The sequence below is a fragment of the Onychomys torridus genome, chromosome 16, assembly GCF_903995425.1.
Source record: "Onychomys torridus chromosome 16, mOncTor1.1, whole genome shotgun sequence".
In the NCBI taxonomy this organism is placed as follows: domain Eukaryota; kingdom Metazoa; phylum Chordata; class Mammalia; order Rodentia; family Cricetidae; genus Onychomys; species Onychomys torridus.
The window spans coordinates 58,259,785-58,272,414 of NC_050458.1; the positions used below are offsets into that span (position 1 = coordinate 58,259,785).

Sequence of the window (12,630 nt, forward strand, 5' to 3'; positions counted from 1 at the left end):
AATGCTTGGCCTTAGCTTGACTTATTTCTAGCCAACTTTTCTAACTTAAATTATCCTGTTTCTCTTTAAGTTTTGTCTCTGGGCTTTTTACCTTTCTTTATTCTATATGTCTTCCTTTACTTCTTACTCTGGTGTTAGAAGTAAAGTAAAATAGTGGCTGGCTGGCTGGCCCCTGATAGCCTCTTCTCCTCCTCTCTAGATTTCTCCTCCTATATATTTTCTCTGCATGACTGTCCCACCTGTCCCTCTCCTGCCTATCTATTGGCAGTTCAGCTCTTTATTAGACCAATCAGGTGTTTTAGGCAGGCACAATAACACAGCTTCACAGAGTTAAACAAATGCAGCAGGGATGGAGAGATGGCTCAGAGGTTAAGAATACCATCTATACTCTTCCAGAGGTCCTGAGTTCAATTCCCAGCAACCACATGGTGGCTCACAGCCATTTATAATGAGATCTGGTGCCCTCTTCTGGTGTGCAGCCATACATGGAGACAGAATGTTGTATACATAATAAATAAATTTTCAAAAAAAAAAAAAAAAAAAGCCACACCATTGCATCACCAAATAAATATTCCATAGAGTAAATAAATTAATACATCTTAAACTAATATTCCACAACACCAGTCTGATTGTTGGATCTCTAATCCTCAGGGAAGGTTTTATGATACATGAGATTAAATGTGTGTAACCATAGTACACTAACCCATATCTTCATGCGTGATAAACAGATCCTTTCCCAAATGCCTACTGTATGATGGGCATAAGTCAAATGGGTGGACATGGAGTCCAGAAAGACTTGTTTGTGAATGTTTGCATTTTCTCCTTTTGTTTGTTTGGTGGGGGAGGGAAAGAGATGCTGACTTGTCATTTAGATGGTAATTTTCTATTAAACGGGTCAGAGTTTTCTTGTTATTTGGGTGTATTAACATACTTTCGAGTCTTCTAAAGTAGATGCATCAAACGTATCGAGCTGTTATTCTTAGCACTTAGTAATACTTGAAGCATAGACAAGAGAAACACTGGATTTTTACTTAATATTAACAGTAGACAAATACTTCAGAGGTCGAATTTGAGAGTAAGACTGATTTCTTGTCTACTTAATTTTTTGGTTTTATATATATAAGCAAATTGTAACTTTTATGATGATGCTCTGCTCATCTATCTGCACTTAAGACACATGCATATGAGCTTCAGTCACCAGACCTGAGCCATCTCGCTCGTCTTTTTTCCTTTAAGTGTGTGTGTGTGTGTGTGTGTGTGTGTGTGTGTGTGTGTGTGTGTGTGTGTGTGTGTGGCTGTCAGAGGACAACTCTCTGCAGTTGCTTCTCTCCTTCCGCTGTGGAATGCAGGGGTCACACTCGTCATCAAGCTTTGGGGCAAGCACTTGTTAGCTGTGATGTGTTCATTATGCTGCCCATCTCACATCTTTTGAGTATCAGATGGTGTGTTCACTTTTGCTCTGAACCAGGATACCTGAGACTGGGGGTTTGCACAGAGCAGGACTTCTTACAGTTGAGAATGCAGAGAAGCCTAACATCAGAGTACTATTAGTCTTGGTGTCTAACACAGTCTTGACTTCTGACATGATGCCTTGAACGCTTCATACTCTGGAGGAGAATATCTGTTCCTCACATAACGAAAGAGCAGAAAGCTCACCCGTAAAGTTCCCTTTGAGTGTGTCTTTTAAATTTTACTTTATTTTTCATTGAAAATTTTATGCATATGTACAATATATCTTGGTCATATATATATATATATATCTTCTGATCTCTTCCTGCAATCCAACTACAACTGGGCTTCCCCTAACCTATCTCCTATCTTATCCCTCCCAGCTTTATCTTCTCCCGTTTTTGTTTTTTAAACCCACTGAGTCTAGTTAGTGCTGGTCATGTGCACATGGGTTATCCACTGAGACGTGAACAACTCATCAGTGACCATTCGCAGGGAAAGTTGACTCTCTTTGTTTTGGGGTCTGTGTTTCTTTGTGTAGCTTTGGAGCCTGTCCTGGAACTCACTCTGTAGACGAGGCTAGCCTTGAACTCACAGAAACTGCCTGCCTTTGTATTCTTTATTTGCTTCCAATATCAACTCTTATAGGGATGGGACCTTTTGCTCCCCTCCTCTTTCCCTGATGGAATTTTGACTATGTTGATCTTTGTAAGTCTTATTCAGGTAATCACAGCTGCTGCGAGTCCATGTGTGTGACAGCCAAGTCATCATGTCCAGAAGACAGCATTTCAAGCATTACTTCTCATCCTCTGTCTCTTATCTTCTTTCTATTCCATCTCAGAGATGTTTCCTGAGCACTCACAGCTGCTTATTCTTAGCATTTTGGGCAGGCATTAATTTCTGCATTAACCACTACCCACTGCAATAAGAAGGTTCTTCATCAAGATTGGGAGCAGCACAAATCTGTGGGTATAAACACATTCTTAGAAGGCACTTTGAAAACGAGACCATTTAGCCATACAACATTAATAGGTTACCCCTGGGCCTGTGACTTACCAAGAGTGGATTTTGACTTTGTTTGTTATATAAGGTGTGGATTCATTGCTGTAGAACATTCCTGCATCCAGTCAGATAGTAGCTGCACCCGTATTCAGACTTGCCATATTGTGCCCTTGGGCACATACCGCCCAATAGGCTGGCATTGTACTATGCAAGATCCAGTGCTCAGTAAGACTACTGATGTCAGCTCCCAACAGGCAGCCTAGCATCTTTAGCTCTTTTGAGTGAGTTTTCTGATCAATTCAAGATTTATTTCTCTACGCCCTACAACCAATATATGGTGTCTTCAGTAATCAGGTCTAACCATCTCATTATGGTATGTTTTAAATGTCTCTGAGGCCTCCCTGACCAATAGCTTGTGGGTGTTTATAACCTGTGTCAGCACTGAAATTCTATGTAATAACTCCTATCTTCTGGGAGCAGCATTGTCTGTTCAAGCTCCTTTCTTTAACCTTTTGGTTTTAGTTAGTTTACAAACTAGTGGGAGTTTTCATACATCCTTATTTTGGGTTAACCTACTCCATAGCCCACCCCTTTCCTTCTCCAAGTTTAAACCTTCAGCTCCTGATAACTCTGCCCCTCATTTTTCATATCCCATGCATCTACTCTCCTCTCTCAAGTTTTTTACTTAGCTTGCTATGTCATTGGCTGCCATGTGGCTTCTTGTTGAACCCTTCCTTTTGGTCCCCTCCCATCCCCTCACTTCTCTGCCCCCATCATTCACTCCTCTACTTGCTTGCACCTTTTCATCCCCCATCCCCTCTTTTCATTTCACCTGTCTTCTTGTTTTATTTTATAATGTAATTTAATTTTACATATCAGCCATGGATTCACCTGTCCTTCCCCTCCCGTCTATCCACCTGTCTTCTATCCCCTATCCCTAAATGTACCCCAATGGCCTGTTTCTCAGCTTCCTGGCTGTCACATGTATTTTAGGTTAAGTACACAAAGCAAAGGATTTGAAGCTAAGGCCCATATGTAAGAGAGAACATATGATAGTGTTTGTCTTCTGGCACTTGGGTGACCTTGGTATAATTTTTTTTCAAGTTCCATTACCCGAACATTTCATTATTTTGCTTTTCTTCACAATTGAGTAATGTTCAGTTGTGTCTCTCTACCACATTTTTATTATTTATTTATGACTAGGTGGGCATCTAGGTTTATTACAATTCTTCGCTCTTGTAAACAGTTACAATGAACATAGATGCACAGCTATCTATCTCTGTCACAAGATATAAAGTCTCCTGGTTTATATCCAGGAGAGCTGCATCTGGGAGTTCTGTTTTGAGTGTTGGTTGGCGAGGTTGGGGGTGGGGACTTTTCTTTCCTTTTCTTTTTTTCTTTTCTTTCTTTCTTTTTTTGGGGGGGAGAAAGCTGCAGATCAACTTATGAAGTGCCTATTTGTTTACACTCCCATCAACAGTGTATAAGAATTCCCATTTCCCCACATCTACACCAACATTTCTTGCCATTTGAATTCTAGGTGGTGGCCATTCTGACTAAGATGAGATAGAACCTTAGTTTTCATCTGCCTTTTCTCTATAATTAAGAATATTGGTCGGATGGTGGTGGCACATCCCTTTAATCCCCAGTACTTGGAAGGCAGAGGTAGGCAGATCTCTGTGAGTTCAAGGCCAGCCTTGTCTACAAAGCGAGTTCTAGGACAGCCAGAGCTGTTACACAGAGAAACTATGTCTTGAAAAAACAAAAACAAAAAATAATACTGAAAAAAATTTTAAGTGTTTACTAGCCATTTGGATTTCTTTTGAGAACTTTCTGTTCAGTTCCATTTTAAAATTGAGTTGCTTCCTTTATGTTTAGGTTTTTGAGTTCTTTATGTATTCTAGACACTAAACCTTTTTTCTATTTATAGCTTCCAAAGATTGGTCTCTCATTCTGTGGCCTTCCTCTTCACTCACTTGACAATTTTATTTGATGTACAGAAGTGTTTTGTTTCATGAGATTTTGTCAGTTGGCCTCATTTCCTGTACTACCTCTTCAGAAAGATGTTGCCTGTGCCTGTTTGTTACCATGGATTCCCTACTTCTTTTTTTTTTTTTTTCCTTTAGCACAGCTGTTCGCAACCTGTGGGTCATGACCCCTTTGAGGCAGGGGTCAAACATCATTTTCACGGGTGTTGCCTAAGACCTTCAGAAAACACAGATATTTACATTACAATTCATAACAGCAGTGAAATTACAGTTATGGGGTAGCAATGAAGATAATTGTATGGTTGGGGTCACCACAGCGTAAGGAGTGGCAGCATTAGGAAGGTTGAAAACAACTGACCTATCAGTTTCAAGGTGTCAGGTGTTTTTTATCCTGTTACTTTGCTGAAAGTATTTGCCAACAGTAAGAATATGATGGGGGGTGCAGCTGGAGAGATGGCTCATTCCTAGTACCCATATGGTAGCTCACAAGCATCTGTAACTCTAGTTGATGTTCTTCTCTGGCCTCCTTGGGTACTGCACAGACATAGTGCTCATACAGACAAGCAGGCACATAGACATATATAAGCCTACAGGGCATTTTATTGATTGATTGATATGGGAAGGCCCAGTTCACTTCAGGCAGTGTGACTCCAAAGAAGGCAGGCTGAGCACCCAGGAAGCACTGTTCCACCATGGCTGCTGGTTAGTTTCTGCCCTGGCTCCCCTCAGTGCTGGACTGTTTGAGAAGTTGTAGGTCAAATAAACCTTTTTCTTCCTTCCCAAAAGAATGATAATGGTGTTTATTTCTTCATCATGGGAAGCAAACTATGATAGTCTGTCTTTAGGGTTTCATATACAGAATTATATAGGCTGCAAATAAAGATAATTTGATTTCTTTTTCTATTTGTATCTGTTGTTTCCTTTGCTTGTCTTACTGCCCTCCCTTGAATAGTAGTGGACTCAGTGGACACCCTTGCCTTGTTCCTGATCTTCATGGAACACTGAGATTTTCTTCATTTAACACCATGTGTATGGCTATAGGTTTGTTTACACAGTCTCTATTTCTGTTATGTTAGAGGTATACTCTATCTGTAAAGTCACCAAGACTTGCTGGAAAGGATGTGTTTAATGAGATGATCATGTCATTTCTGTGTTAGAGTATATTTATTTGATGAACAATGTTTATTAATTTGCACCATCCCCACATATCCAGCTTGGTCATGATAAATAATTTTTTTGATATAATCTTAAGTTCAGTTTGCCAATATTTTATTGAGAATTTTGCATGTGTTCATTAGTGAGATCAGTATCGTCCCCCCGCCCCCCCTTTGTTGTCTTTGGCTTAGTATCAGGTAATATTGGCTTCATAATAACAGTTTGGAAGACTTCTTTTACCCCCCCTATTTCTTTTTAATTTTAATTTTTTTATGTGCATTGGTGTTCTGTCTATATGCATGTCTGTGTGAGGGTGTCAGATCTTGTAGTTACAGTTACTAGCTGCCATGTGGTTGCTGGGAACTGAACTCAAGACCTCTGGAAGAGCAGTCAGTGCTCTTAACCACGGAGCCATCTCTCCAGTCCCATCCCCTTCTTTTTTATGGAATAATTTAAGTAGTATTACTGTTCTGATAGAATTCTGGGGTGAGTATATCTGGTCATAGACTTTTCTTAGTTTGCAGAGTTTTTATTACTTCTCCAATCCCATTGCTGGTAATGGATCCATTTTAGTTGTTTATTTTATCTTCACTTAATTTTGGTATGTTGTATGCATCTAGAAATTTATCCATTTCTTTTAGATTTTCCAATTTAATGTAATAGAGGTTTGTTTTTATTTATTTATTATTCTGTGTATCAGTTTTTGTCTGAGTGTATGTGTGTGGTGTCAGCAGAGGCCAGAAGTGGGTGTTGGATCCCTTGGGATTGGAGTTACAGACAATGACTGCCATGTTAATGCTAAGAATTGAACCAGGTTTTCTGCAAGAGCACTGAGTGCTCTTAACCTTTGAGCCATCTTTCCAGCCCCTGATGTAATAGAGTTTAAAAAATATATCCTTTTGATTTTCTTAATTTCATAGGGATTCATTGTTATGCTTCCCTTTTCGGGTCTAATTTTACTAATTTGGGTTTTCCTTTCTTCTCTTGTTTAATCTGGCAAAGCATTTGTCTCTTTCTTCATAGAACCAGCTCTTCATTTGATTCCTTTCCTTTGTGTCTCATTAACTTCAGCAGCTGATTTTTTTTTTTTAAGGGGTGAAAGGAGAATTTTTAGTAGTACACATTCTTTATATGAAACAATGAGTTTCATTCAGGTTCTCTGATCATATTTGAACCCCATTACTATATTATTCTCCCTTGTCCTCTCTATTCCAGGTTTTATTTTCTTACTCATTTTTTATCCTTGGAGAATTTCATGCATTACAATGTACTATGATTATATACACTCCCCATATCTCACTCATGTGCACTCCCAAACTCCTGACAACTTTTAGCCCTGAATTTTAAAAACTGATTAATATTTTTTGTGGATGGGTGGGTTTTGCCTGTATGTATGCCTGTGCACAAGGTGTTGGTTCCCCTGGAACTGGTTACAGATGGTCATGAATTGTCATGTGTGTTCTAGAAATTGAACTCAGGTGTTTTGGAAGAGAGCAGTTGTTGATATCAACCTTTATTCCATTCTGGTCAGATAGAATGCAGGTTATTATTTCACTTTTTCTAGATTTGTTGGGATTTGCTTTATGTCTTACTTAACATATGGTCAGTTTAGGAAAAATTTCCACAGGTTGCTGATGAGAATGGGTATTTAGTGTTTGAGTGGCATGTTCATGATTTATGATCTCATTTAATTCCGTTGTTTATCTCTTTAAATTTTGTCTGGATGACCTGTCTTTTGGTGAGAGTTCCGTATTAAAGGCAGTCACCATCACTGTTTGGGATTACTCACTATCGGATTGAAAAACAGAACTAATATTGCTGGTTTTTTTCTTTTTTTTTCTTTTTTGCCAGAGCTGAGGACTGAACCCAGGGCCTTGCGTTTGCTAGGAAAGCGCTCTACCACTGAGCTAAATCCCCAACCCCTTAAGGTTTTGAGTAAAGGAGCAAAGTGTTTAGCTTGTGAGGTGGAATGTGTTCCCGTGCCTTCTCTTACTGTGATCCTTTTTACATGCTTGGGCTCTCACTTATACTTGCATTTTTTCTTAAGTGGTCCATGTTCCATGAATAGATTGTTTAAGGATTAATGTAGAACAAAACTTTTTAGCTGTTTCTTATTCTGTATTTAGTATATTTATCATATTTTAGAATGTTGTAAGGCTTAGTCTCATCAAAAATTCAGAAAAGTAGCAATCATATATCCTCTAGCCTTCTTTACATATGCTCCTTATGTATCATGACAGGATGTATTTTCTTTTATTAAATTAAATGGTACTTTTAAGTATAATCTTCTCTTAGTGACCACATATGCCATCTCAAATACTCTGTCCTTTAAGAAAATAACTGAGGACTTCCTCTGTTTTCCAGACGGGTTCTGCGGCACCCTTATTTATGGACCAGACAGAAGAACCCGAGGCAAACACAACAGACGGCACAGAACTGTATGAAGACAGCCAGCTTAGCAGTCGCTCAAAAGCAATCGCATCCAAAACCAAAGAGATCGAGCAGGTAAAGATGCAGTCTTCCAGTGCACAGCAGCTCTCGGTTTGTGCCACTGTGCACATGTATGGTTTGCACTGAATTAATATACTGGTTTGTCTTTTCCTCTTGAAACCCCAAAATTCAGGAGGGGACTTTGTTCTGCTCAGCAGTGTATAACTAACATTGACAGCAGTGAGTCATGTGACAAACTGAATACCCTAACTGTTTTGATAGAACTCTCATCCAGTGACTGATGGAAGCAGATGCAGCAGAGATACATGGCCAGGTCCCAGGCCTAGCTCCAGGAGTCCAGTCGATAAGAGAGAGGAGGGAGTCTGTGAGCAAGGGATATCGAGACCATGATTGGAAAAAGTACAGAGACAACTAGCCAAACTAGTGGAAATGCATGAACTGTGGACCAGTAGCTGAGGAGCCCCCATGGAACTGGACCAGGCCCTCTGGAGAAGTGAGACAGTTGTTTAGCTTGAACTCTTTAGGGGCCCCCAGGCAGTGAGACCAGGACCTGTCCCTAGTGCACAAGCCGGCTCTTTGCCTAGTGCCTACGGTGAGATACTTTGCACAGCCTTGGTGCTTGTGAAATAGCTGCTGCTAGAGCATGCTGGGACTGCTGCAGGATGGCGAGTGAGCTAAAGAAATAGAGAGCCGGGGATGTGGATGGCGGTGGACACTTTGAACTCCAGCACTGGGGCAGAATTAAGAGGATCTCTGAGTTCCAGACCAGCCAGAGACTCTGTCAGAGACGGGGTGAAGGGACAGTAGGGAGAGGGGCGGGGTAAAGAAGATAGAGTAGGAAAATCCTTACTGAAAAAGTTATGAAATAGCTGGGCATGGTGACAGGTACCTGTAATCCAGACTTGTGGGAAATGGATGCAGGAGAAAAATAACTTGATAAGCCTGAAGTACATCATGAGACCCTGCCTTGAAAAAGTAATAGGGTGGTATAAAATAGAAGCTGTGTGGAACTTTCTTTTTCCGTTAGAGAGTTTGGTTTCACACCTGGGGAAGAAGTAAGACCAGAATCTCTCCAAATTCAGGAATCTAGCACATGATAATTCATGTATGCATAAAATTTATTATTAATTTTTAAATAGAGGAAATAATTTTCAGGAACTTTTTTCCAATTTAAGGATTAAATATCAATGCATAGAAAGTCATGAAGGTCTGTAAAAACAAGATGGTAATTCCTCTTTATATTTTTCATGTACATGGATTGTTTAAAACAATTTTAATGAATAATAGCAATTATTTTATGTGTATGAGTGTATTAGCTGGAATCTTAACAGTTCTTATTAATAAAGTCAAACCTGAGGCCAGTTCTTGGGGTGAATGCTGGAAGATCAGAGAAGCAGAACAAACCACAGCTACCTCACTTCGCCAGTTCCTCAGATGGTCTTGTTTCCTCAGACTGGAAGCTTCTGAGTCCTCATTCAAATGAATCTCAGCTGAACTGTGCTGCTCAAGGACTAAAAGCTTAGCCAGCCAAATGCTTCTGGTTTCTGGTCTTCTTGCCTTATATATCTTTCTCTTTCTGCCATCACTCCCTGGGATTAAAGACTCACTTTCTGGGATTAAAGGCGTGTGTCAACAAGCCTGGCTGTTTCCAGTGTGGCCTTGAACTCACAGAGATCCGCCTGGCTCTGCCTCCCAAGTGCTGGGATTAAAGGCATGCACCACCACCGCCCAGCTTCTGCTATGGCTTGCTCTGACCCATTTTCTAGCCACCATTTTTGGCTCTGTATCTAGTGGCTATCTGTTCTCTGACCCCAGATAAATTTATTAGGGTGCACAATATTTTGGGGAACACAATACCACCACATTTCCCTTTTTTTTCTAAAATTTAGAAAAGGTTATAACTAATACAAGAAAAACTATCTAATAAGTATATACAATATATACAGTCAAGAATTACATTAACAATGTCTAGTCCATTAACATTTGACAAATTCAGATAAAAATTCCATTATATATTAGCAATGTCCAGTCCAGTAACAGAGTGTTTTGCCTTCATGTATGTCTATGTACCACATGCATGCCTGGTGCCATCAGAGGCCAGAAGAGGGCATCAGATCTCTAGAACTGGAGTTTCAGACAAATGAGCCACCATGTAAGTGCTGGAATTGAACCCGGGTCCTCTGCAAGAGCAACCAGAGGAACAGCTGCTGAAATGTCTCTTCAGCTCCCCTGGGGTTTTGAAACCCCAGATATTTTCATTGAGGCAATGTTATAGTTCAATAAAAATTCCACTTCAGAATTTCATCGTAGCCATAGTGTTCTTGAAGTTTAAAGGAGGGACATACTCTTTTGATCGATTGTTGCCTTGTCAACCCTAGGCATTTGAGAATGTTATTAGCTTTAAGGGTGCTGGTGATTCCAGATTAGAATTAAATATGGTAGAGCACTAGTATAATTTCTCTATCCAGAAGACATTCATTTCTGTCCAAGATGTGCTGTATTTCTAGAAACACTTCAAACATCCCACTTCCATTCAACATTCTGTGTTAGATAGGGACTACTTTCTTACCCCAGCACATTTGGCTTCCTTATGCTGGATACTCTGGCACCTATTCTTGCTCATTGTCTGCTGTTGGGTTTTCTTTGGCTCTTTGGCTGTTTTGAGGGTCCCACCACCCAGCTCCCAAATAAATCACACATGGAGGCTTATTCTTAATTATAAATGCCCAACCTTAGCTTGGCTTGTTTCTTGCCAGCTTTTCTTTACTTAAATTATCCTGTCTACCTTTTGCCTCTGGGCTTTTCCCTTTCTCTATTTTGTTACATGCTTGGTGATTCAGCATAGCTAATGTATACTGGTATGAATATGTGTGATATAAAATGATAGTAAACAAACAGCCGTATATGCTCTTCAATCAATGTTTGAAATGACTAAAGAAATGAACCATATGAGGTCTCCTTAGTTCCTGGGTTTTGAGTAAGAATTTACAATATTCAGTCTATTTACATTTAGCAAATTCAGAGGAAACATTCCACCATCCATCCATCTTAGTGATTCCAAAGTTGTATATATAATTTACTTTTTAATCATAACTAAGGAAAACTACAAGTATAACTATTTAGTCTTTGGCTCCATCAAAGACCCAGAAGGATGTAATACTACTTAACAACAGATCATTTGGCTACATAGACAGTCACCCTAAGTTTCTTTGCAATGTCGGGGCATCAATCTTCAACCTACAGGCCCAGAGTATCTGGCACACTCTTCTGTGAAGCAGAAATTTTTAAGAATTGCTTTGCCTTGTTTCAACCAAGTTCAACAGTCTTTTTCCTGTAGGTCCTGCATATTCAGTCTGCACAGCACATTGTCAGCAGTCAAAGGCAAGAGCAGTTTCTTTGTCCAGTGGCTAACCTTGCCACAATGAAAGCAAACTCGATAAAGAGTTTCTTCAATGCTAATCATCTCTGAAGTAAATTGGTACTACCAGGAGCAGCTGTGTCTCGTTGTTGTGAAAAAATTTAACAAAACATTTTAAATGCCACATTCTATAGGTCTTTGAAGTATTTGGAGACCATCTATCTAAAATATATCTATTTAACCTAGAAAACATATCTACAGATTTGATTGTTATCAATGATTACTGACCTATGTTTCCTGATTATCCTATATAGTTTATAATAATAGCTTATAAAAACTAGAACTTTATCCTACATTTCCAAACGAACTGCATAGGTACAATATTTCAAACAAAAAAGGAAACATATATACAATATGTTGTAACAAAAATAACCTTACATTTTTATCAATATACAAAAATCCTCGATGGCAGTGGTGGTGCACGCCTTTAATCCCAGCACTTGGGAGGCAGAGGCAGGTGGATCTCTGTGAGTTCACGGTCAGCCTGGTCTCCAAAGCGAGTTCCAGGAAAGGTGCAAAGCTATACAGAGAAACCTGTCTCAAAAAATAAATAAATAAATAAAAAACTTTAAACAAGAGTAGAAATGTATATCCAGTGTAACAAACACAAGTTTAAATTTGTATCAATATTCTATATTCCCCTGAATGATAACAAGAATCTACAACCCACCAAATAACCAAAAACCCCCACACACCCCCAGCTCTTGGCAATGTAGGCAGAATTTTCTCCAAACTGCTTCCTGCTGGCTATGGATGAAGTATCTTGAGGGTACCAGAGAGAAAATTTCAGATAATGGCCAAGTCCTGGGAAGACTATAATACCTATCTGTACATACACATGTATATGTAACACGCACCCACACACACTTGTGTTCTCATTGAAGCCAGGCACTGTCTGTTAGTCACAGCCCTGGTATGTATTGTATTACTGTAGGCCATAACTATCCAGGAGCTCCAACTACCTAAGAAACATCAAGTGAATTTTGAAATCATTTTGGTTTTGGCCGAGGCATTAGCTGATAGAGAAATATTCTGCTCCAAAACTAGAGTGATACACATATCAATTTCTCGTTTGCTTTAAATTCCACATTCTAACCATTTTAAATGGGGCTTTTTATTAGCTTTTCTGCAAAGATTGGACTAGGTAATCTTTGACTCTTCCTATTT

At 39.5% G+C, this 12,630-nt stretch overlaps 1 protein-coding gene across 12 annotated transcripts in view; it reads left to right on the top strand.

Annotated features, from left to right (window-relative positions):
• Positions 1 to 12,630, top strand: part of Pphln1 (periphilin 1) — a 125,343-nt gene that overhangs the window by 94,655 nt on the left and 18,058 nt on the right. For all 12 annotated transcript variants that reach the window (XM_036207762.1, XM_036207754.1, XM_036207755.1 and 9 more), the window contains one exon: positions 7,959 to 8,099. In XM_036207762.1, coding sequence (XP_036063655.1) covers positions 7,959 to 8,099 — 141 coding nt within the window. The remainder of the gene's footprint in view (positions 1 to 7,958; positions 8,100 to 12,630) is intronic.